Raw genomic sequence first — 24,607 nt, 5'->3', positions numbered from 1 at the left:
TGATTCGGCACGACTGGAAGTGGAAGAAGTCCTCCTGTGCCCTGCACAGCACAGTGTGAGACATCGAAAAAGGCGATGCCCTCTGCATTTGTCTACTCGCATCTGATTCTGGATTTGTCTGACGCGTCGCGTCATCTGCCACTGCCAGTCACACGGACGGACCGGCCGGACGCCTCGCCATTCGATTCGACCAGCCAGCGAGCATCATCCAGCATGCATGCAATTTCCGTCCATTTCCATGGCTGCCAAACGGACGAGAGTAAAGTTCATCGGCCGCTCCGTTGGATCCGGATCCACGCCGCGCATCCAACGCTAAACCCCCGTTTCGTAGTCACAGGGTTCTCTCTCTCTCTCTCTCCTATGGCGCAAGACGAAGGAAAAAAAAAGAGAAAACACTTGAAAAGCTCGCCCTTCTCAAGGAACAACAGGAAGGAAGGAGCCTTGACAAGCTATGGACACTGACGGGACGACAAGTTCGGCGACGGAAGCGTCGCCCGACTCCGCTATGTACTCGATCTGCTGCACAGGACGACAAGTTCGGCTAAACTACTCCACGACGGCCAGGGCGCCAGTGAAGGCCGGGGCGGCCTCGCAGTGCCCGCCGGACCCGGACCCGGACCCGGTCCCCGCGACGACGGCCAGCGTCATCGACTCCTGGCGGTGGAACCGCTTGTGCTTGTCGATGAACGCCTCCACCGTGCGCCGGAACTCGTCGGCGTCGTCCGCGCCCCAGCGGCACGCGCGCGCCGACACGGACGACCGCCGCCGCCGCCCGTTCTCCGACTCCGTCCGCCGCAGCTCGGGGGCCGCCGGCGGGGACGCCGCGCGCCGAACCTGCAGCAGCCGCGGGCCCGCCGCCATCTTCTCCGACCTGCTCCGCCGCGGCGCGGCGCGCGCCAGCTTGCTCGCCCGCGCCGCCGCGGGGCTCCCGGGCCTGTCGTCGGACGCCGGGGCCGGTGGGGGCGCGCTGAAGGCTTCCAGCGATGTGGAGGGAGCCGGTGGAGCTGTAGGAGCATCGGAAAACGAGGAAGGGAATACGGCGCTGGCGGCGTCCTGCGGTGGCGGTGTGCCGGCGGTCGTGCTCGTCTGCTGCCCGCCGGAGGCGGAGGAGAACGACGACGACGACGAGGAGAGGTCGCGCTCGCGCCGCGACAGCGCGAGGAGGAGGAGCACGATGGCGTTCCCGAGGACGAAGACGAAGCGGGCGTTGAGGAGGAGCGACCCCGCGAGACGCAGCGCGGCGGCGGCGGCGGAAGGCACGCGGGACGACGACCAGGACAGGAACGCCACCAGCGCGAGGAGCTCCCCCACGCGCAGCATCCGGTACAGGAGCCGCAGACGCATCGCTGCTCCGGCGGCCGCCATGGCTGGAGCCTTGTGGTTTGGGATGGTACCACGTGCTGGTGCTTGGGTTTTGGAAGAGAAGCTGAACTGAAGAGACTTGCGCTGCGACTGCGAGAGTGGAGGGAGCAGGGGGAGGGGAGTGAGTGAGCTGCTGCTGCGCTGCTGCTGGAAATTCTCTGGATGGGGTGAGCTGGAGGAGGGGTATATATAGGCCAATTTTGGAGCTTCTTTTTTTTTTTCTGGACATTCTGTCCAATACATTCATCTGTCTCTTTATTTCGTTCTAGATTTTTTCCTTGTGTGCGAGCTTTTATGTTTTGTATGGGCGTACAGTGTTTTAGGATGTGTTTGGTTGCAATAATAGGACGAGACGGGATGAGACGATCCCTCAAATAAGGTTGTTTTATTCAAGATTAAAGATTAGGATATGACTATCTCAGTGTTGTCTCCAGTTGTCCCTCAAAATTGGAGGGACAAGAGAGAATGATAGAGGACGTCCCTGTCTTAGTTGTCCCGCAACCAAACACACCCTTACACTATTAGGTGGAGGTAAACTATTTCTATGTATCCTGTATGTACATATACAGCTTTATTCTTTCTCGCAAAATCTGGCGACGTGTGATGATCACATGACAACAATCGTTGGTGCGTGTACAATACAAGCATATAAAATCACGTGGGCTTGTATTTTTCTAAACTTATTATAAAGAATTTTTCAGCGTCGTACATTTATCTGATAAACGACGTGTGTTTTTAGGCACTCTTTTGTATGACTCTTTTTATAAAAATAGCTTTGATTTCGTTGTCGTTGTGCTCCTCCACGTTTAAATAGTAAAAAAATGCTAGATTTATGCACAAATATGGATTTGAAACATAGTTGTTGGCTTTAAACGGCACATTCACATCTACCTAATAACCAATATAACGAATATGTTTGTGTGTGTTTTATATATTCTGTACTTAAATATAAAATGAAAACCATAACAATGTGCAAGCACCTTGCTAGTAGAAAATGGATACACGTGCGACTTGTTTTTTGCATTGTGTTTCGTAAAAAAAACATGTTCTTCTTCTTCGTTTTGTATCAAACAGGCCCTATGTAGGCTGTAGCCACGTCTCACGATCGAACACGAAGCGTGGTTCCGTCCGTGTGGCCGCCATGGGACTTGCTCGGAGATTCGTGCTCGCGCCTGCGCGGGGCCATCGGTGCGTGTCGGCCTCGGCCAACCCAGACCCACGCGACCTCACCTGACGTCGTAGTCTTCCCTGCCTCGCTGTAGGTCGCGGTCTCCCAGTCCCAGGTCCAGGGCGCAGGGGTGGTCTGGTCTGGGCGTGCGAGCGAGGCTGCGGAGACCGATCGATCGATCGATCGAATCGGACCGCCCATCCCATCCCACCCCATCCGCTTGTCGCGAGCCCATGCAACTTTTGGAGTTAATTTGGACGGACGAAATCTCCAAGTTTGGAAAACGAAGCACACACACGGAATCAAAAAAGAGGGAGGGAGGGGAAACATCTCACCTAGGAGGTCATGTACAATCCGTTTCCAAGTACAAGAGACCGCTAAGAATTTTATGATATAACCCGGAGCCGTTGGATGTAAATGCAGCTAACCCATAGTATATGTGAAAAACTGTAGATGGATAAACTATTTTTAAAGAGCCCATATCTTGCATTTTCTTTGAATTACCCCCCTTAAAGATCCTCTTAAAACAGATCCCATAATCCACATAATGCGCAGCTGGTGTGTTACCCGATAAACACACGGTAGCCTCTTGATTTTTGGGATTTTGTTTATTGATATCAAGAATCCAAAACAGACACTACAGTAAACGAGGAAATTTCCGACGGCTCAAACCGTCGGACATAAGAACTAAACCGTCGGAGATAAGCTATCTCCGACGGCAATAACTTATCTCCGACGGTTTTAAGCCGTCGTGGATAATGCGTCGGAAATAGCATTATGTCCGACGGCAGCCGTCGGACATACGCTATGTCCGACGGCCCCATCGAACCGTCGGAGATAAGACGTCGTAACCGTTTTAACCGCTGCCTGGGCCCACAGTTGTTATATCCGACGGTTTTAAGCCGTCGGACATAACATATAGCATATGTCCGACGGCCTACACTAGGCCGTCGGACATAACGTTTTTCAGAAATTGCACAAAAATCTGAAATTTAAAAAATCTGACATTTGCAAATACAAAACAGAATTCATACACATATACACATTCACATTAACAAATATACTCACATAAGTATACACATTCACAAATATAATCACATAAGCATTCACATTCACAAAATTTAACATAACAACATAGTTCCAAATGGTTGCAATAAGTGTTTACATAAACATAGTTGTCCAAACTCTAAAATGAACATTATTCGACGGGTAGGCTTTCACATGAAAGGTTTCAACAAGTGTTTTACATCAGTATCACTCATATCCATCGCCGCCTCCTCCGGCTGGACTATGCGTGCTGAAAAGATTGTTCACCCACGAATGTGTTGTGTCGTCCTGACCAGACCCATCTCCAGGTGCGGCAACTGAAGCGGGGGGTGTCTGAAATCCCTATAACACAAGCACATGAAATAGTAACCACTCAGTTGTTCATTTAAACACATAAGACATCTATGAACATGTCACACACGCATATGTGTACATACCATAGGGAATTGTGACGGAGGCGGAGGCGGTGGTGGAGGCGCCAACATTGGCATTGGCAGTGCAAAGTCCGGAGGCGGCATCCTATATGTCGGCATCGGGACGCCCGTTTGTTGGGCTAGTTGCTACAAATTATATACAAGTCATTGTTGAGCAAACAAGATACACATCAAGTGTTTTGCAAAATAAGCTACAAAATGTTACTTCAACTTACCGAGAGAAGAGCTTGATTTTGGGCCTGGAGGCTTGCATAATACTCGTCCCTCTTCTTCTGGTACTCGGCTTGTTGTCTCTGGTATTCAGATTGTTGCCTCTGGTACTCCAATTGATCCCTCAAGACTGATTGATGGTACTCTGCCTGTTGACGCAACACCGCAAGCTCTATCTCATGGGCTGCTGATCGTGAACGAGACGACTGTGAAGACGACGATGTGGATTGTCGTCCACGGCGTCTCAGCTCTCTGGAATCAATCGTAGAATCAAAAATACCCAACCTACAAGAGTGAACCATGCACTTAGTATAGTAACTCATGCCTCAGTTGAATCGCAAGCATATGATGACAATTTTGAAAACCAAATCAAATAATCTCACCGTCCATGGGCTTGTCCTCCTGCACTAGCATATGCTGCCTGAGGGTCGATTGGCTGGCTCCTCCAATCGTACTCCTCCCCATGGCGTTGAACCATCTCCTGCCCATACGAAGCCTGGAGGCAAACAATATCAAATATAAGTGCATAACCCCTATGCCATTGCAAACAATATCAAACACATAATAGAGAATCAAAACTCACTAGACGGTCGGTGGCCGTCTGAGTGCATAACACATCAGGATTCTGAGGATCAGAACCCCTATGGCCTTGCATATACACCTCCACATCCGTGGGCGTACGGCCGGATTTGACTTTCTGTACATAAAAGTTATATTGACACATTTCTATGTAATTCAAAGTTACGACAAACTGAGACTTACCATTCGCTTAGCCAAGCGCACATGACCATCACCGCCGTAGTTGTGGAACGACTCAGTTCCACGGTTCCCCATGTTCCTTTCGGAAATGGCACGAAACTCAGGGGAACCCCACCATCTGCACAATGCCCGATAACCGTCTGATCGGGTGGCCATCCACGGCACCGACACCTACATGAAATTTTTTAAATAAAGCAAGCAGATACATGGCTTCGTGCGATATGAGAGGCAACAACCTGTTTACCTCTAGGTATTGCTCCTCCGTCAAGTAAATTGATGACCACTCGGCCTTTGTATTTGGCATCGGTCGATCATCAGCATTTGCTCTGTACCATGCCTTTATAGCCTGAATTCGTGCATAGTACATTGCATCTGCAACGACATCGTTCGCGTTATACTCAAACACGTAACGAGCGTTCATATCATATGATCCATCGTTCGGCAACTTGTACCGTTTCTGCAAAAACCATAGTGTTATCATAAAAGCAAACATATATGGAATAACTAAAATAGTATAAACAAGTCATACCCAGAATGCATCCCAAACTAGTGCCTGTGTGTTGCCAAACGTTCTACAGACACCATAGCGATAATGCTCCCAAGTGGTGGCGGGGACAGACTCGCCAGTAGGCAAAGTCACAAGACCAGGCCAGTGCAGACGAACAAGATTACCAAGAACCATGTTCACCTGCCTGTAGTGTCCTGTGCCTGTGAACGAGTCGTCGATCCAAGTCCTGCAAACAGAAATCAATGTAGAAATTAAAACATAACTTTCAATAACATTTAAGCAAAGATATGTCACTCACTTTCCACTAGGCTTTATCACAACCCGAGATTCGGGTGGAAGCTCTGGAGGTGGTCCAACAAAATGCAGCTTCCTCGTTCTCTTAACTCGAGAAGTTCCAGACCCAGCTGCAGAATCTCCACCAGCCCTAGAATCCCCAGCCCCAGAATCTCCACCAGCGTCGTCTCCAGCATCATCTCCCACATTATCTCCACCATCATCTTCAACATCATCTCTTGCATGATCCTCTACCACTAGTTCCTCAATTTCAGCATCCTATGAAACAAATAACTTACATCATACAATATTAAGTAACTCAAATAATGTAATTTAACAACTAACTTACATCTTGTGGAGGCAAATGTTCTGCCAGCGCTCTCCGTCTGCTCATGGTAGAACCTGTGCCCTGAAAAATTGAATCCTCACCCCTCGAGCTGCTCCTCGAGCTACTCCTCGACCCAAGCAAACTACGAGCTAAAGACTTCATTTTCTTTGACATCCTATTTTAACAAAAACAAGTTAGTACATAAATCGACAATAAAATAATAAAATATGCAATAAAATCATAAAATATGCAATAAAATCATGATCCATACTCGTCAATCGTAATCGTAATCAAAATCAGGATCTAGTTGCTTTCGTCGATTTAATGGACGCCAAGTAGCTTTCTTCTTTCTCGTCACTCGTTTTCTTTTTGGAGGAACCTCTACATCATTTTGATCGCCTAATAAAGATTCTTCCAACATTTCAGTTTGTACATTAAACGTGCTTGTAAGTTCTTCGTCTTGGAAAATCTGAGCAGCCCCCACTTCCTGCTCGATTTGACTTTCAACATAACCAGCATCACCAGGAGCATATAGTCGTTCACGAGGATTAACTTTGTACACTACCCTCCAATCAACCAAACCGTTTTTCTTAGATGGATATGTCATATAATACACCTGCTCGCATTGGTGGGCAAGGATTATAATGTCGTGGCCTTTTAATCTATCGTTGTGTTTGACTTCCACCATGCCATATTGATTTTCTCGCGTTGTATTTGGAGAAAACCAATCACAATCGAAGAACACCACTTTGAGTTGTTTATCTCCAAAAAACTTGTACTCGATTATATCATTAATGACTCCATAATAATTAGTCACCTTCCCTTCATCGTCGACAGCTCTAGTTACAACTCCGGAGTTTGTCGTGGCTGCTAGAGGATGATCATCTTCGAACCTTGTGGAACGGAATCTAAAACCATTGACATCATACCGACCATAACGTCTGCCAGTTACTGCTCCTAGGGATAATTGTCGAAGGTCCGGGTGTATATTGTCATTTTTATCTACATAATCTCGAAACCAACACAAGAAATTAAGTCCCCCATCTTTTCCCTCTCGACGAATCTGGTCACGTTCACAGCCAGAGATGCAATTTTGAGAATCAAATTCCCTGTTAGTACAAGGAAACAAACCTTTTAGTATCACAACAAAAATTCTAGCGGCAATGACTAAAATAAAGTTTACACTTACAGGAGAAACTGACTCATCTCTTCCATGTTGTTATACATGTAGAGTAAAGCAGTCTTCCATTCGTCGTTGGTGAAAAAGTATGTTGTGCTGGGTCCTACAGTTTTGCCCCTCCATTGAAAAATTTCAATATCACTAATAGGGGGCTCGTCGACATGATACCGCAACGTATGGGCATTGACATTGTGTTCCTCTGCAAAGTACAGGCCCGTGAACGATGCTATCTCTTTGTATTTGAATTCTTCAGCGATGCACCCTTCAACTCGTCTCTTATTACCAACCATTGCACGTAGCTTCTTTAGTGTCCTTTCGATGTGATACATCCATCTATATTGCACAGGACCTCCTACCTTAGCTTCGAATGGTAGGTGAACAAGTAGATGTTGCATCAGATTGAAGAAACCTGGTGGAAATATTTTTTCAAGTTTGCATACCAAAATCGGTATTTCTTGCTCAAGCTTCTCCATCATCTCTTTCTTTATTTCTTTGGCACAAAGATGTCTATAAAAGTAGCTTAGCTCCGCTAATGCTTTCCAGACATTATTTTTTACAAAACCACGAAACATAACAGGAAGGAGTCTTTCCATTATTATGTGGTAGTCATGACTCTTCAACCCAGAAAACTTGCCCGTCTTCAAATTCACAGACCTTCTAAAGCCCGCGGCGTAACCATCTGGGAACTTTAAGTTTTTCAACCATTTCATCAATTGTTTCTTCCTTTTAGGTTTAATACTGAAAGGAGCACGTGGCTTCTTCTGATTCTCTCCTATCTCCATAGTTGGTCTTCTACAGATTAAGGCCAAGTCTTTCCTTGCCTTAGGGTTGTCTTTTGTTTTGTCGGTGATATTCATGCAAGTGCTGATAATGCTTTCACCCATATTTCGTTCCTGGTGCATGACATCAATGTTATGCATTAGAATCAAGGCTTTCATATAAGGGAGTTCCCATAGACCACATTTGTGAGTCCAATTATGCTCGGTTCCATAACCTTCAAAACGATTTCCATGTTCGTTTAGTTTCAAATCATTAAGTCTCGCGAGAATCTCTGGACCACTTAGACGCTTGGGTGGTCCCCTCGTCACAATCGTGTCCTTTTTAAAAGCGTTCCTATCGAACCTGAACGGGTGATCCTCTGGCAAAAAACATCTATGGCAATCGAAGTAACATATCTTTCCACCAAACTTTAGTCGAAAGCATAAAGTGTCTTCAACGCATATAGGACATGTCAAAATCCCATGACAACTCCATCCAGCAAAGATACCATAAGCCATAAAATCATGAATAGACCATAAAAACGCGGCTCTCAGGTTGAACTTCTGTTTCTTGTAACAATCGTACGCCTCGACTCCTTCCCACAAAATTTTCAATTCTTCAATCAGGGGTCTCATCATCACATCGATCTTTGTTCCAGGATGATCCGGACCAGGTATTATAAGACACAAGAAAATAAATTCATATTTCATGCAAAGAGCTGGTGGAAGGTTGTATGGAACAGCAAAGACGGGCCAACATGAGTACGACGTTGCAGTTAGATTGAATGGCGAGAAACCATCTGTTGCCAAACCGAAGCGGACATTCCGCACTTCATCAGCAAAGCTGGAATCAAAAGCATCTAGTGCCTTCCATGCATCTGTATCAGCTGGGTGCACCATGACATTTGGATTCTCACGTACCCCTTCTTTGTGCCACCTCATGTGTCTGGCTGTATTCTTGGAGATGAACAAACGTTTCAACCGAGGTATGAGAGGCATGTAACGAAGCTGCTTACGTGCAATCTTCGTAGTCACGGTCAAACCATCGTCGTTTTCAACCTCAACGAATCTACGCTCACCACATACATTACACTTCTTCTCACCTGCGGTCTCCTTCCAGAAAAGCATACAATTATTTTCACAGACATCGATTTTTTCGTAGTCCATACCCAGGCCAGATAACAGCTTTTTAGACTGATACATGTCCTTTGGCATCTTGTGATTCTCCGGAAGTACATCACTGATCAAGTTCAAAAGTTCCTTGTAACAGTTGTTTGAGAATGCAAACTTAGACTTAATAGCCATAAGTCGAGTCACAAATACAAGGACGGTCACTTTTGTGTGCTCATGCAACGGCTCTTCGGCAGCTTTAAGGAGCTCGAAGAACTTCTGAACCTCAGGTGTAGCTGGATCCTCAAACTCGGTGGGTTGACCGGGGTTCTCCGAATCGACAGTTAGAAACTCATGGCGTACATCGTCAAGCATCTCTTCCATCCTATCGTAGTCCTCCTCTTCATGTGACTGAACTTCCGATACAATACGAGGAGGTGGGTCCTCACCGTGGTGCACCCACACCTCATAGTCTGGCATATAACCGTTCTTGCAAATATGTATCGACATAGTCCTCCTGTCAAGGAAATTAATGTTCCGACACTTGCTACAAGGGCACCTAACATCGGTTCCAGTCTCTGACCGAGCAAAAGCATGGTCGAGAAAAGCGTCAGTCTTGGCCACCCACTCACTTGATAGAGCACCTCTTTTCTTCCAACCTTCATACATCCATCGACGATTCTCCTCCATACTAGATACGAGACGTTAACTTAATTAGATAAGTAATGCACGGACCATCCGTTTTTATGAAGAAATCACGCCCCTACATCTGTAGGAAAGGATAGGTCCTAAACCCACCCAGGAGTGACCGACGAGGCCGTGTTTATGACAAGACATGTGGTCGTGCGAAATTTCGGCAGCATAACCCCGCTGTTCTCCAATCGCACGCCTAAAAATGGTGCAATTGGAGAACAGAGGGGTTATGCTGCCGAAACTAAGCAGGAGCACATGCTTTTGTCATAAACACGAACTCTGTCGGTCACCCCGAGGCTGTCCAATAAAGGGACAATTCCGGCCCAACATACCTCACATGCGTCGCTTGTAAGGTGTGTTGGGCCGAAACGGGTGACGCCTAGGTTTCGTTTGTTCACACTACGATACACTATGATTAACTAGAATCATCGTGTATTATTAAATAATTAAACTAATAAACCACAATACAATATTACATACGAAATAACATTGTTATGAATGACAAATCATATAAAATGACCTTATTTCCGAGGGCATAATAATTACCCTCGGAAATTTAAAATTTAAATTATCTAAAGCACCACTAAATAAACTAAAACAAGGTAATTTAATTACGTAATCAAATTTAGGCCATATAATCAACTTTCGCCAAATAATCAAATTTAGGCCATCGGATATAATAAGATAAACATTATTTAACATACTAATTATTTAATAACAACATTAGAAACTACAAAACAATATTAATATATACAAAATAAATTTAAAAATACTTACTTTGATAATATGGCGGGCGGAGATGTAGCCGGCAGCGACGGGGCACCCCTGTTGACGTGAGCGACGGGGCTAGCGTGGCGGCGACCGGCGGCCGGCGGCGACGGCGGCTGGGCGGGGAGGCGTGTGGGCGGGGCTGCGTCGACGGCGGCTGGGCGGGGAGGCGGCGCGGCGGCGCAGTGGGCGACGGCGCCGGGCAGCGGACGGCGGCGGCGCGTGGGCAGAGACAGAGAAGAGAAGAGCGCGCGCGTGGAAATGAACCGCGCGCTGGTTTCCTGCGGGATTAAAAAATCTTACCTCCGACGGCTACGCTGTCAGCCGTCAGACATAACCTTATCTCCGACGGCTGCCTTCGAGGCCGTCGGAGATAAGTACTATTTCCGAGCGCCCGTTGTGGCCGTCGGACATAAACTTATCTCCGACGGCCTCGTAGGCCGCCGTCGGAGATAAGGCGGCCGTCGGATGTTTATTAGTTTACTGTAGTGAGAGCATGCATGAGCTGCGTTTGGATGTACAACGTGTTTTTTTTTAAAAAAACTAGATTTTGTAATATCCCCGTAATCCAAAACACGGCCTGAGCGCGGCAGGAATTCCGGACACGGTCCTGAACGATTCCTTTTTTTTAATCTTCGTACAGTCGTGTACTGTTCATACTCCGAAAAATCGCCCGTGGACGTGCACGTGTTGGGTGTTGAGAACATCGGTCGCGTACGGTAGCGTCTGCAAAATCTTCCGTTCAATTTTTTTCTCCCCGGTTCTTCTTGCGAGTGGATTACTCCGAATTTATTCGACGGCAACTCGTCGTAATAAAAGTAAAAAAAATTAAAAAAAATTCCCGTGACCCCGGCGACGGCGACGGAGCAGAGTTTGGAACCCGGACCCCCCAAGTCTCGAACCCGGCCGCTATGTTTCGAGGCGGGAAAAAGTGCAACCACCACTGTTCGTTCCTCCTCCTCCTTTTTTTTCCATGCATGCATGCAAACCAGATTGGCAGGTCCGGTCAGTGTCGTTCACTTCCTCCCTGTCCCTGGTGGTCCGGTCTGGTCTGGTCTCCCAATCAAATCAAACCAACCGTGCGCAGCGCAGCGCAGCGCAGTGCAGGTGCAGCAGCTGACACGTGCGTGTGCGTGCACGGCCGCGAGCGTGAGCCGTCCTTTCCTTTCCTTTCCTTTCCCCGCCACCACCAGGGAGGGAGGGCCGGCCGATCTGCGAATTGCTTGCTGTGCAGGAGGACTACGTACTAGTAGTACCGTGTGCGTGCAGTGCAGCAGCCTAGCTGCAGCAGCATTTGCTACTGCTGGGCCGCTTTCGGCCGTGCGGAGACGTCCCCCTGTCCGAGGACGGGACGGGAGTAGTAGTAGTACTAGTACGGGACACGACGACGGAGCAGGAGCTGCTGTGCACACGTGCGGTGCCTTTTGGTTTTGGCGCGCGCCTTTCGACGGGACGCGTCGTAACAACTCACTCCTCCCCCCCCCCCCCCCCCCCCCCCCCCCCCGCCGTTGCCCGCTGCGTTTACGTGCAAGCAAGCGAGAGAGCGCTCGCTGTCAACCAACCAACAAGCCTCTTTCCTTTCCTTTTTCTTCTTCTTGTCTTCTCTTCGTTTCGTTCCTTTAATTTCTCTCCATAGCCGGCTACGAGAAGAGGTCGTAGGGGTAGTAGGCTGCCACGATGCGAAATAAACTAGCGTGGGAAAATTCGTCGTCCAACACCACCAAGAACCACTAACCGCTAGGGCTGACAATGGGCCTCAAATTTTACACTATAAAACTTAAGGATCGAATCGGATTAGGATCGGACTTTGTTTCTATTCATTTTTAAACTATAAATAAGTTAGGACCCTACTAAATTGTGAAGAGCCATTTGGATCGAGATCCATTACCACCCCTACTAACCGCCGCCCGTCCAACCCCCCAGCACATGCGCATCATTAGCGCCGTTTGCGCACAAAATAAAAAATGGAATTAAACGAGTGCGCGAGTATAAAAGGCCCGCATGATTTCGCAGGAAAAAAGAAGGCCCATCTTTCCCCGCCGTTTCTCCCGGCACAACACACCCACACCAAAAAAAAAAAGAAAAAGAAAGAAAGCGCGATCGATCATCACCGAACATTTTTTTTCTTTGATTTCGCGCGCATAAAAGCAGCAGGCAGGGGTAAAGAAGAGGACGACTAGCTAGCTAGTTCACAATAGACTGATAGACATGAGTAGGCCGTCCTGCTGATTGATTATTCATCCCTGTGCGCTGCAGAGAGCGGCCGGAGGTCGTATTCAACTATTCATGCGCATGTGACCTGCCGCCTGTCGTAAAAAAAAAATCAAACTTCAATAGTTTTAGGCTAGGTTTCAGTCTCACGAGATAAACTTTAGCAGCTTTTTAGCTACTTTTAGCTATTTAGTTATTTAAACAAGAGAGCTAATGATAGTATGATAAAATTTAACACATGTTATCTCATAAGCTGCTCACGAGGTGCTAAAAGAAGGTAAACGTGGGCCAGAGAAATCCAAATAAATTTATTCTTTTTAAGAGTTTTTACATTCTTACAAAGACATAGACTTATCGATGTAGATTCATATATAAAAGGTGCATGGGGACGTGGTGGCGGACAGACCCGGCGGCGTGAGCGTGACCCGCCGCTCCGTCGGCAGTCGCCTTGTGATTGGGGCAGTAGATGGGCTTCGTTGGAATAGTGCGAGGCGCGATGATTGACTATTATTGCTGATGGTGCTGGATTACTGTAATCATGTCGGGCGACCAGGTGATATATATGGCTACGCGCGCCATTGCACGCCCACGCATATACTAGGAACGAATAGACTTGGGGTTACCACCTAGCTAGCTCTCTAGCCGCAGGCTGCTTGTTTGGCACTTGCATTTATCATTTTTTTTATAGATACATGGGCGGCAAAAGGCTCTTGAGCTCTTTCTTGCAGGAGGAGTGCTGTGTGGGCGGCCTATGATAGGTCCAGATCAGTATATACTGTGTCCAATTGAGGGTTTGAATGTGAAAGATGGAAAGAAACAATTACAAATTGACAAGTTGAATGTGAAAAAGTAAATAATTTTTTTTATTACAAACGGGAGTTTGATTCTGTAAAATTAAGGAGAAAAAAAAAATTAAAACAGAACGCGCCAGGTAGGGGTCGAACCTACGACCTTCTGCTTAGGAAACAGACGCTCTATCCACTGAGCTACAGGCGCTTGGTGATGCTATCAATTCATTTCGTTTGAATAAATTGATTTCTCTTCCTGTTACTCACCTTGGGTGAAGAGCTGTACACCTCAGCTGCCGTGGCTCAAGCATTCCCGAAGCTATTCTTACTCTTTTTATTTTTCTGTTTCCAAAAGAGGAGGACAATAATACAGGACTCCGATACGCGATAAGCATGGATACGATTCCGTTTTTTTTCCCCCCCGCTTTGAGAACACCGGCAACGGCAAGCTGCCGTGGCACACCAAAAAACGAGCCAAATTCAACGACACACACCCCCGCTAAGCAACGGATATATACCTTTCCGCGAACGAACGAAACGAGCATCGCATCCGAACCCGATGCCCATTTCCATTCTGCTCTCGCCGCCTACTTGCGTCGCCACTTTGCGACCATTTCCAAAGCGCCACCTCTGTTACTCCCCCGTAGCCTGGCCTCCTGTGATCTGTAGCACTCACTACTGACTCTATAGTGGTAGTAGTAATTATTACCACTACACTAGTACTAATCGCTGCTCCTAAGCACGTACTAGTACGAGTAGGCGCTAAACCGGCAGCTTGCTTAGCTTTGCCTTTCAGCCCCCCCTTGGCCTTGGTGATCATTGAGTAGTGAGTGATCTGTTCGTTCTCCCTTTTTTCTCCTCCTCCCTTTACTTTACTTTACTTTACTGCTGCTGCTACCAGTAGTGCGGTTTGGAGGGGAGGTTGATCATCCATCATTTGCATTTGCATTTGCAGGTATAATTATTAGACTAGTGACAGCGTCATGATACTACTGCTAACCTGTGTGCCCTTATGATTTCTGGCTGGGCTGTGTGGATGGAGAGACGAGTAACCATCTATGCAGCATCATTGCTACCACTCCGCTAGCAGGTGTATCCATCCATCTATCTACCTATCACCGGTGATTTTGCTTTGTTTCTTTCTAACTCAAGTAATCATCAGGTCAGCCAACAAACAATTTACTACAAGCGCACAGATGTAAAGAGATGGAATGTGCTAATGCTGTGGTCGCCAAGAGTGAATTTCCTTTTCCATATGCTGGTTGGTGGCCAGCCTCCCTTTGCGGAAAACAATGACTACGACTCAGACGCTCCGGCATGCTTTCGCTGTAAAAAAAAAAAGGATCGTCAGGCAGGCAGATAGTCACCATTCTGCTTTGCTCCGACTCAGCCTCAGCAACGCACCAGGGTTACGTCAGTTCGGTAGGCTGAAGAATGGGCTTCTGCAATACAAATCTCAAACATACAACTTTTTTTTCTTCTGGATTCATCTCATGGTATTTATAACTGATGAAATAGTGTGATCCATGTATTACAGCGGGTGCTGCATAGGGGGTACTACTATATATTATTCTGTTGGAATTGTTTGCACATGTGTAGTGCAAGCGCAGCTGCCTGCAATTGCAACTCTGTGTGCCAGTACATTGCTTGAGCATCGTGTCTTAAACTCTAAGCATGCAACATATTGGAACGGGACACCAAAGCAAACGTTCTGTAGATGTAGTGCAAAGTTTGGACTTCAATTTTGGTCCTATCACAATGGTAAATGAGTTAGGGTTCTCGTTAAGTAAAGACCCAACAAAAAAGAAGAAAAAGGGAACATGGTCACAAACAACAAGATGACCGTAGCACCTGGGCTAATTTTCAGTGAAAAATGCAACTACCTCTGCATGGATCAGAAACATACGTCGAACCCAAGTAGCTCAATGACCCGCTTGGCAATCCAGAGCTTCATCACGTCCAACTTGACCTTTGACGTATCCACCTACCAAGCACAAAATCGCCGAATCAGAGGAAGCCTCTGCATTCAATAGCTATATATCTCTAAAAGTATCGACAAACAAAGGGTATGAGTGAAAGAATGAACTGACCAGATGGTCAAACTCGGACGCGAACTTCTACGTCTTGAGCAGCTTGGCTTGCTTATTTGAGAAGCTTGTATCCTGGTGAGTGGACGTCCCCTGCGAAAAACACGACAATTAGAGCAATCTCTACCAATAATAGATCCGACGAGAACAACTGTGACCAGATGAAGCACACGCTAGGTAGATCTACCGTTGATGCCACGTCGCCATGGGGTGGGAGGAGCGGAGCAGAAGACGGGTGAGCTAGGAGACAGGCTCCTGGTCCCTAGGAGTGACGAAGAGGTTTAGAGTTGGCTGGATTCGACACAACTTTTATCATCCAGTGAGCATCCTTATCCGGAGGCGAGCGCCCTAATCCTTCTCACCAGCGGTGGTGCAACGACGGAAAAAGCGGGCGAAGTTTGTTGCGAAATGGACGAGGTTTGTTGCTAGAGCGACATATGCGAAAACGCTACTGTGCGAACAAATAGGATAGAGATGGAATATGATCTGGGACCGTGGATTGATTTTGAAGAAATATAAGGGGTTCTTTGTAAAAGCTCGCGCCAGAGTAGAAGACGAGTGAGCTAGGAGGCGGACTCCCGGTCCCTAGGGGCAACGAGGAGGTTCAGAGTTGGCTGGACTCGACACCACCTATATCACTTACCATATGTTTGGTTGCCTGTATTTGCTGGTGCTTGCATCGCGGGATATAATGAGCTGGTGTTTGGTTGTTGTCAATCAGGCTCTACGCATGCGAAGTATGTGTTTGGTTACCTGCGTGCAGATGTGGAGCCAGACTCGCACAATACTTAAAGCACCCTGGACTAGGCTCTGCAGGCGCGAGCAAATTGGTCGCATCTCTGGAGCCAAGCTCCCGCCGGCCTGTCTCATGCAGCCGGGCTACGGGGAGAACCCAACCAAACAGGCAATTAGTGAGCATCCATATCCGAAGGCGGGCGCCCTAATCCTCCTCACCGATGGCGGTGCAACGACGGAAGAAGCGGGCAGAGGTTGTTGCGAAATGGACGGGGTTTGTTGCTAGAGTGACAGTTGCGAGAACGCTACTCTACGAACAAATAGGATAGGGATGTGAAATGATCTAGGACCGCAGGTTTATTTTGACGAACTACAAGGGATTCTTTGTAAAAAGAAGTCACAACCGTTGAAACTGGTGGCTTAATATATTAGAGATTAGAGACAGAGATACATCAGTCATACATGTGATTTATTTCCAGGCGAAAAAATATCAGATTGCTAAGTAAGGTGCATTTAGAATAGGACAAAGCCACCCATAAAAAATGAAAGATAGGGCAAATGGACAGGTATCGTAACATGAAGCAGCCGAAGAGCAGGATACAGTGTGCATCTTTATGTTGTCCTCCGATGTATGTTTCATCGTTGACAAGGTACCATGTAAATTTCTCCCTTTCAGTAAGTGCTTTCAGGACAACTTAGTTTCATAATAGTATAACACATGTTCGTACTTAAATTATGAAACCTCTAAAATAACAGCTTAGAATTTTGCTTGCCACATAACACAAAACTACTGCCTCATATCTCGCTCCCTTTCTTTCACCAGATCACCATGTATAGATTATGTGTTAACTACAAGACATCCTATGCAATATGTAAGCATTCTGTAATATAAACACGAGATGTGCACCGGGAACCACCGCAGCAAAATTGTTTCCAACATCACCAAGTCACATCTTTAATCCTCTGGAGATCAAGATGTCTCCGTACAGTTCATCTCCTTTCCGTTCCAGCTGAGTAACCTTGATGTAATCACAAGTTGCCAAAACTGCAGAACAAGCATTCCCATTAAATAATAAGCTCCATTCTAGCAATTACAATGAAATACCATAAACTTCAGATTCACCGTTATTCCTCTTATGTCAAATATTTTAAGCAAACTCCGTGTTCCCAGTTAGGCCTTGTTCGGTTATTTCTATATCACATATATTGAATAAGATTAAAAAAAAATAGTAGAGATTTTGACTTGCTATGGATTGAAACTCATCCACAATCCCCGGATTGGAGAGAAAACGAACGGACCCTTATGCGGCCTAGTATTGGGTTGTGTGAAACTTCTCTTTTTAACCACAATTGAGAGAAACCAGTTATGCGTTGCTGGCAATGTTTTGACAATGGCTCTAATAACTAACAACTTCATCCAGCTAAACATCAACAACAAACCTGGACACAACCAAGACCTGAAAACTAATGCGTCACCCTCCTCGATAAGGGCTAGTTTGGAGCTAAGGGGAGACGAACCCGGGAAAAGAAAACCAATGGTATCCATGAGATTGTTCACCTTGGGAAAAATGTAGAGATTCCTAGGGGATTTGAGTTTCCAAACTGTTTTTTTCTTAAACTTCACATAAAAACTTGACCTGCGGAGGGAAACACAACCTCCAGACATTATATTAATAAGAAGACCTTGCACAGGTCGAAAAAACCTTCAAACCCCTGTCACACCCGTACACAACGACACCATACCCCATGTGAGTCGAACTTAAAACCTGAGGAGTGTTCGCTCAGACCATATAACCAACTTAAGGAGTGCTACTCAGACCAAGTAACTAACTCAGGTAGAGTTTTTTTCGCGTTTTTTAAACTTCTACAATGCAAAGGTAGAGCAACAACCATCTTATAAAAAAATAAAAAAATAGTTATTTGCACCATACTGAGTAACTGAGAAAACGTTACACGGTCACTAAAATAACAAATTTGAGGAAATTGTGCCAAATTTCCTAGCAGTAAAAGGAAAGCAGGCTTGAATGGTGTTTAATTGTAACCCAACCTAATTACAGAAACCATCACTAAGCCAGTAAAGCTATCATAACTGTTTAACATCATCTCAGTGACCACTACTAGTTTTTTATTTACTTTAACAACAGTACTCTTCATTTTCCAGTCAAAGCACCATAGAGAAATACTACCTAGCTTTCAAATTATAGGTCAACAAAAGTTATGTACCTAGAAAAACAAAAAATGACCTATAATTTGGGACGGAGGGAATACATACCAGCTATTTGATAGAATAGTCGGGCTGCCCTGGCTTTGGTCATTCCATGAGCTAAATGACTTAAGGATTCAGATTGTGGGACACCTGGGGTATCGAAATGAAGTTTGAGATGCCTGCATGAAGATAACTCTAGCATCAGATAATTTATGACCCAGGCACTATGAGCAAACAAATTAAGGATATTTACGACTGGATTGTTTCTGTGATCTTGTCCATTGGATTGGAGCGCCTCTCATATGGGGTTTGAGTCGGTTCAGTTTCTTCCAGTAGGTCTGAAACGAATGCCAACAATTAAATTCTATGTTGGTTGAAACAGTTTCAAATGCTCCAGAAAACAGTTTCACATGTTTATATATAACAGAGTAAATAAATGACAGAAATGGAACCAACCAGGAGTTGGAGTAAAATTGTTAACTTCTATGTTGGTTGAAACAGTTTATGTTCCAGTCGTCCAGAGACAGTTTCACATGTTTATATATAGCAAAGGACAGAATGCAACCAACCAGGAGTTGGCACATAATCTGAAAGCCTTCTCATCTTGAAGTCCCTCACTTCCTGCTCCAGTGGAAAATCTTCCTCAACAGTATCAAGATTCCCCAAGCTTCTTGCAGATGAATGCTGCCCCCTTTTGGACCTGTGTTCAATAACCATGACATGGTCACTTTAAGAAACTAACAAAGACACTGAAGGACAGTGGGGAGCTAGACATTTTTTTTATTTGCCTGCCACTTCATCAAGGAGATTACACACTTTAGTTTCTGCACTCACTAGTTACGAGCATATACAATAAGAGGTTCTGTTGTGATGACGAAAACAACTTTAGATGGACAAGTTCTTTCAGTACCAAAATATCACATAGTCATAGTTCAGTATATAGGTGACATGCTGCTGTTACTATAAGTCAACAGTCACCTTCCACTTCCTGATGGCAATTGTACTTCTGGATCCAATTGTATAAACGCCGATCCAGAGCCACCAGAGCTTGAAGCAGACCTGCGACTTAACCCTGCTAGAGATTTACGTCATCAACTGTCTATATAAGCACAGACAGAAATTAAACTTATTCACTTTTCAACTTACCAGGACTTCCAGGAGTAACACTATGGTCACTGTGAAGAATATTGTAAGCTCTGTCATATTTTGCACTCATGTTTGCCCTGAGTTTTTCAATGCCATCTGTTAAATCCATCGGCAGACCACCTGTTTCCATCTCATACTCTCCCCCAGCCTGAAAATTCAACCACTCACCAGGGACAAATTTAATGATAATTATGATGAGTCACTAGGGAAGGGTGTTTTTCTTTTCTGAAAAGAATCTAGAATAACCTGAGGTGGTGAGTTTTTCGGTTGTGGTTCTTGTGATGATGATCGCTGCCCTCCTTTAAGAAAGTAAGAAACAGTTAAGGTTTTTCAATTGGCCTTTAGCATGTTAAAATAATATGGTTTCTTTAGTCAAGAGTGACATGATATTACAAATTATGAAGTGACCTGAAGAAGCTTTTGTGGACTTGACCTCAGTGCAGTCCTTCCAGAGCTGCATAAGTGGCTTAGGATAACATAATTCTGAGAACAAGTTGTCATGAGATATTAGAGCAACCGGGGGGATGTGCATGAGATCACTTATCTTGGTTGATCGAATAAAATTAAAATTCTGCAAGCATAAATCAGATAAATGTTGTTTATTAGAATGCATCGGTACAGAAATCTCCAGGAAAATAGGTTAGTCGAGCCAAACATACGCTGTTAAGTTTACGCCTTTTTGAGACAAGGCTTGATGCATCCTTCAGCCATGTCTGATATATGTTTCCTGGGATCATCATCTGGTTATTGTCCATAATTACTCGTGGGACTTCCCAACGTGCTTTCCGCTTTGATGCTTTCGGTGGTTGCTGCTGTGTGTAAAAGTGCTAGCTCAAGTAAACAAGTAATCCCTTTTCATACTATTTTCTAGATGTAATAAGGCTTGATAAATCATGTTTACCTTCATCTTCTGTTCCTCTTGGTCCTCTGGTCCCCCTGCAAGAGAACTTTCAGTAATTGCAGCAAGATGCTTCAAATATGGCATAAATGCAACAACACATGTACTTAAATTATGTCGAGCAGCCAGTTTGTAATATATCAGGTAACTAGTCAACCAACAAAAAAAACAAAGTTGGAAATGAGGGAAGATGAACTGTTGTATTGATAATAGATGAGGTTACAATATATAGAGACACAGGAAACCCTAACCCTAATGGGCCGGCAGCCCAACAGTGGTGCCGACCCACACACACTCACACACACATAGTCTAACATCCCCCCGCAGTCGCAACGGGGGCACCACACACGATGAGACTGGAGTAGAGGCCGAAGGTAGAAGCCGACGGGTTGAAATCCCCCCGCAGTCGCAACGTCATGATGGTGCGAATGTTGCGGCTGGAGTAGAGACCGGTGTGTGCTCCAAGAAGACGATAGCCCCTAGATGCCGAGGTAGCCGAAGTCGAGGTGGTCGCGGTCGGAAGACGCGCAGCAAAAGCCTGATCTTCGGGAGGGGTCGACGTTCGAGCGTCAACGATCGGCAGGGCGACACAGCAAAAGGGCACAGGCAGGCCGACCTTCCTGCTTCTTCGATCGACCAGACGTCAAGGAGCCCCGCCAGGGAGGCCGACAGCAGCGCATGCGGCTGCGCTGGTCATGGTGTCCGCGCCCGCGGCAGAATAGAAGGGGGGAAACGGCAGATCCGGCCGGGAAGGCCACGGCAGCGACGGATCCAGCCGGGAAGACGCGATCCAGCCAAAGGGACGGCGGATCGAGCCGGAAAGGTCGTAGCAACGTGGATCCGGCCGGGAAGGCCGCGGCAGCGACGGATCCAACGAAGGCGATGAAGGGGTGGGCAGCGGGGCGGGTCCAGCCGGGCAGGGGCCTGCGCCGGACCTGGCAAGGGGTGTTGGCGGCACCGGCGACGGGAGAAGCTCGAAGTGGGAGGCGCTGCTGGGGCGACAGCGCGAGCAATTAGGAGGTGGCTAGCGCGATGACAAGGGGATGCACGGGCAAAGATGCCGACACAGGGGAGAGGAGCGCAGGGTATCCATGCCGGGGAAGAGGTGGCTGGCACTGGTGAGGACGATGGCGCGCACAGGCCGCGCACAGGCCGCGCAGGAAGGCCGGGGGGCGCTGCGCATGGGAGCGGCGGTGCGCAGGGCGCGCAGGAAGGCCGCGGGGCGCGGCGTGTGGGGCGCGAACGTCGGGAAGGGCGCTGGATGGGGGCGCGTACACCGAGGAGGGGCGCGAACGCCGGGGAGGGCGCTGCACGCAGGGGCGGCAGCGCGCAGGAAGGCGGAAGGGAGCACCAGCAGGGCACGTCTATGCCCAGGGAATGGGCGTTGGCATGCTGGTGGAGGCAGGAAGAGAAGCCTGGCGGCTGGAAGGAAAGGGGAGGGCTCCGACAGCGGCAGGGAAGGGTGCGCTGGCGCCCATGGGCGTGGCGAGGCACGCAGCCAAGGCAGCGGGCGCGGGGGCAGAGAAGACGCGGCCGCCCGCAGCCGCCAGCGCCTTGACGGAGCCGTCGCTCCTTCTCCTAGATCTCCGTGACAGGGCGGAGTCGACGGTGGGCGGCGCAGGTAGGGGCAGCAGACCGACGGCGGCGGGAGCGAGTGTCGACGACTTGGGGGCGCCGCGCCAGGGAGGGTCGCCGGCAGGGGCCGCGCAGCAGGGGGCGCCGAGCCAGGGAGGGTGTGGGCGGCTCCGGCGACCGACGGTGGAGAGGGAGAGGCGCCGGAGCGCCGGGAGGCGGGGAAGGCCCGCGAGCGAGAAGAGGCGCGCCCCGCGACGGAGAGCTCCTCGAGGGAGGCAGCGAAGCGCTCGAGGAGCGCGGCGGAGGGGAGGCCGCCCGTGGAGGACTTGACGACGCCATCGAGGGTGAGGGTCTTGGGCGCCGAGGTGGACTTGATGGCGGCGGAGATGGCGCGCTCCCACGCCGCGTCGTCCTCGCCGGTGGCGCAGGGGCGGTGGTGGCAGGGAGAAGAGGCTCGGGCCGGCCAGGGCAGAGGAGTGGGCGGCGGCTGGGGTGTGGCCGCCCCCGGGAGGAAGGATGAGCCTCCCGGGGGAGGCGGCGGCGGCTGGCTGGTGTCGAAGGTGGAAGGAGACTTGGCCGAGGCCCGGCAGCGCGAGGGGCTCTGCTGCAGCGGCTGCTGGGTGGGAGTCAGGAAAGAAACCCTAATCTGATACATGAAGGAAGATGAACTGTTGTATTGATAATAGATGGGGTTACAATATATAGAGACACAGGAAACCCTAACCCTAATGGGCCGGCAGCCCAACAGTGGTGCCGGCCCACACACACTCACACACACACTGTCTAACATCCCCCCGCGGTCGCAACGGGGGCACCACACACACGATGAGACTGGAGTAGAGGCCGAAGGTAGGAGCCGACGGGTTGAAATCCCCCCGCAGTCGCAACGTCATGATGGTGCGAATGTTGCGGCTGGAGTAGAGACCGGTGTGTGCTCCAAGAGATGGGTACACATATTTATAGGGACTATGTGTGTGTGAGTGTGTGTGGGTCGGCACCACTGTTGGGCTGCCGGCCCATTAGGGTTAGGGTTTCCTGTGTCTCTATATATTGTAACCCCATCTATTATCAATACAACAGTTCATCTTCCTTCATGGTATCAGATTAGGGTTTCTTTCCTGACTCCCACCCAGCAGCCGCTGCAGCAGAGCCCCTCGCGCCGCCGGGCCTCGGCCAAGTCTCCTTCCACCTTCAACACCAGCCAGCCGCCGCCGCCTCCCCGGGGAGGCTCATCCTTCCTCCCGGGGGCGGCCACACCCCAGCCGCCGCCCACTCCTCTGCCCTGGCCGGCCCGAGCCTCTTCTCCCTGCCACCACCGCCCCTGCGCCACCGGCGAGGACGACGCGGCGTGGGAGCGCGCCATCTCCGCCGCCATCAAGTCCACCTCGGCGCCCAAGACCCTCACCCTCGATGGCGTCGTCAAGTCCTCCACGGGCGGCCTCCCCTCCGCCGCGCTCCTCGAGCGCTTCGCTGCCTCCCTCGAGGAGCTCTCCGTCGCGGGGCGCGCCTCTTCTCGCTCGCGGGCCTTCCCCGCCTCCCGGCGCTCCGGCGCCTCTCCCTCGAGCTCTCCGTCGCGGGGCGCGCCTCTTCTCGCTCGCGGGCCTTCCCCGCCTCCCGGCGCTCCGGCGCCTCTCCCTCTCCACCGTCGGTCGCCGGAGCCGCCCACACCCTCCCTGGCTCGGCGCCCCCTGCTGCGCGGCCCCTGCCGGCGACCCTCCCTGGCGCGGCGCCCCCAAGTCGTCGACACTCGCTCCCGCCGCCGTCGGTCTGCTGCCCCTCCCTGCGCCGCCCACCGTCGACTCCGCCCTGTCACGGAGATCTAGGAGAAGGAGCGACGGCTCCGTCAAGGCGCTGGCGGCTGTAAGTAGAGGGACTCTAACTCTCATCAAGAGGATGACACTATGAGTTGGGGCAATTTTCTGTTTATTTCTTCAAACACTACACAATGCCATACCCTTAGAGGGGTTGGGGACACATATTTATAGCCCTAGGGGCTGCACTACCACACCTTCTCACACACACTACACAACAGGATTGTCCTCTAGATGCTAAAGAGACTACAGAGGACAGTCAAAAAGCGACTGCTGTCCTCTAGATGCTAAAGCGACTACAGAGGACAGTCAAAAAGCGACTGTTGTCCTCTAGATGCTAAAGAGACTACAAAGGACAGTCAAAAAGCGACTGCTGTCCTCTAGATGCTAAAGGACTACAGAGGACAGTCAAAAGCAGGCTGTCCTCTAGATGCTCAAGACTTATTCCATCATTCTCCCCCTAAGTCTTGGGCGTCGTCTTGTGAGAAAGTTGGGCCATCCCGGACCTGGAGCAAAGCTCAACAAACTTGATCTTCCCAAGGGGCTTGGTGA

General features: G+C 48.6%; 2 protein-coding genes, 3 long non-coding RNA genes and 1 other non-coding gene across 12 annotated transcripts in view; 1 reads left to right on the top strand and 5 right to left on the bottom strand.

Annotated features, from left to right (window-relative positions):
- Positions 1-214: 214 nt before the first annotated feature.
- LOC103630784 (predicted GPI-anchored protein 58) lies at positions 215-1,531 on the bottom strand. The gene has a single exon (XM_008651847.4). The coding sequence runs from the start codon at positions 1,363-1,365 to the stop codon at positions 547-549; it is 819 nt and encodes a 272-aa protein (XP_008650069.2). The 5' UTR covers positions 1,366-1,531; the 3' UTR covers positions 215-546.
- Positions 1,532-3,581: 2,050 nt separating this feature from the next.
- Positions 3,582-4,047, bottom strand: LOC103630783 (uncharacterized). The gene is made up of 2 exons (XR_555228.2): positions 4,015-4,047; positions 3,582-3,919 (listed from the first exon to the last, which is right to left on the bottom strand). It is a non-coding gene; the product is annotated as an uncharacterized lncRNA (long non-coding RNA).
- Positions 4,048-13,732: 9,685 nt separating this feature from the next.
- TRNAR-CCU (transfer RNA arginine (anticodon CCU)) lies at positions 13,733-13,805 on the bottom strand. Its single transcript has one exon. It is a non-coding gene; the product is annotated as a tRNA-Arg (tRNA).
- A 355-nt stretch (positions 13,806-14,160) lies between these two features.
- LOC103630781 (uncharacterized) lies at positions 14,161-15,178 on the top strand. Its single transcript, XR_555226.3, has 2 exons — positions 14,161-14,423; positions 14,553-15,178. It is a non-coding gene; the product is annotated as an uncharacterized lncRNA (long non-coding RNA).
- Positions 15,179-15,254: 76 nt separating this feature from the next.
- Positions 15,255-15,775, bottom strand: LOC118472277 (uncharacterized). The gene is made up of 3 exons (XR_004850423.1): positions 15,688-15,775; positions 15,481-15,581; positions 15,255-15,347 (listed from the first exon to the last, which is right to left on the bottom strand). It is a non-coding gene; the product is annotated as an uncharacterized lncRNA (long non-coding RNA).
- A 1,218-nt stretch (positions 15,776-16,993) lies between these two features.
- Positions 16,994-24,607, bottom strand: part of LOC732730 (absence of first division 1) — a 31,717-nt gene continuing 24,103 nt past the window's right edge. Inside the window, exons 11-20 of one of the 7 annotated variants that reach the window (NM_001112359.2) lie at positions 20,673-20,707; positions 20,431-20,580; positions 20,180-20,342; positions 20,018-20,070; positions 19,772-19,919; positions 19,604-19,697; positions 19,195-19,325; positions 18,879-18,963; positions 18,692-18,804; positions 16,994-17,464 (exon numbers count right to left, since the gene is read on the bottom strand). In NM_001112359.2, coding sequence (NP_001105829.1) covers positions 17,367-17,464; positions 18,692-18,804; positions 18,879-18,963; positions 19,195-19,325; positions 19,604-19,697; positions 19,772-19,919; positions 20,018-20,070; positions 20,180-20,342; positions 20,431-20,580; positions 20,673-20,707 — 1,070 coding nt within the window. In that variant the 3' untranslated portion in view covers positions 16,994-17,366. Of the gene's footprint in view, positions 17,465-18,691; positions 18,805-18,878; positions 18,964-19,081; positions 19,326-19,603; positions 19,701-19,771; positions 19,920-20,017; positions 20,071-20,179; positions 20,343-20,430; positions 20,584-20,672; positions 20,708-24,607 lie in introns of all 7 variants that reach the window. The other 6 variants (XR_553999.3, XR_004850022.1, XR_002262641.2 and 3 more) reach the window with 6 other exon arrangements.

The sequence above is a fragment of the Zea mays genome, chromosome 6 (assembly GCF_902167145.1).
Source record: "Zea mays cultivar B73 chromosome 6, Zm-B73-REFERENCE-NAM-5.0, whole genome shotgun sequence".
NCBI classification, from domain to species: domain Eukaryota; kingdom Viridiplantae; phylum Streptophyta; class Magnoliopsida; order Poales; family Poaceae; genus Zea; species Zea mays.
The sequence above is the reverse complement of the archived record's forward strand: the minus strand, read 5'-3'. Positions and strand labels throughout refer to the sequence as shown.

Excerpts from the sequence above, each read along its gene's own strand:
- LOC103630784 (XM_008651847.4), bottom strand. The coding sequence starts at position 1,365 with ATGGCGGCCGCCGGAGCAGCGATGCGTCTGCGGCTCCTGTACCGGATG.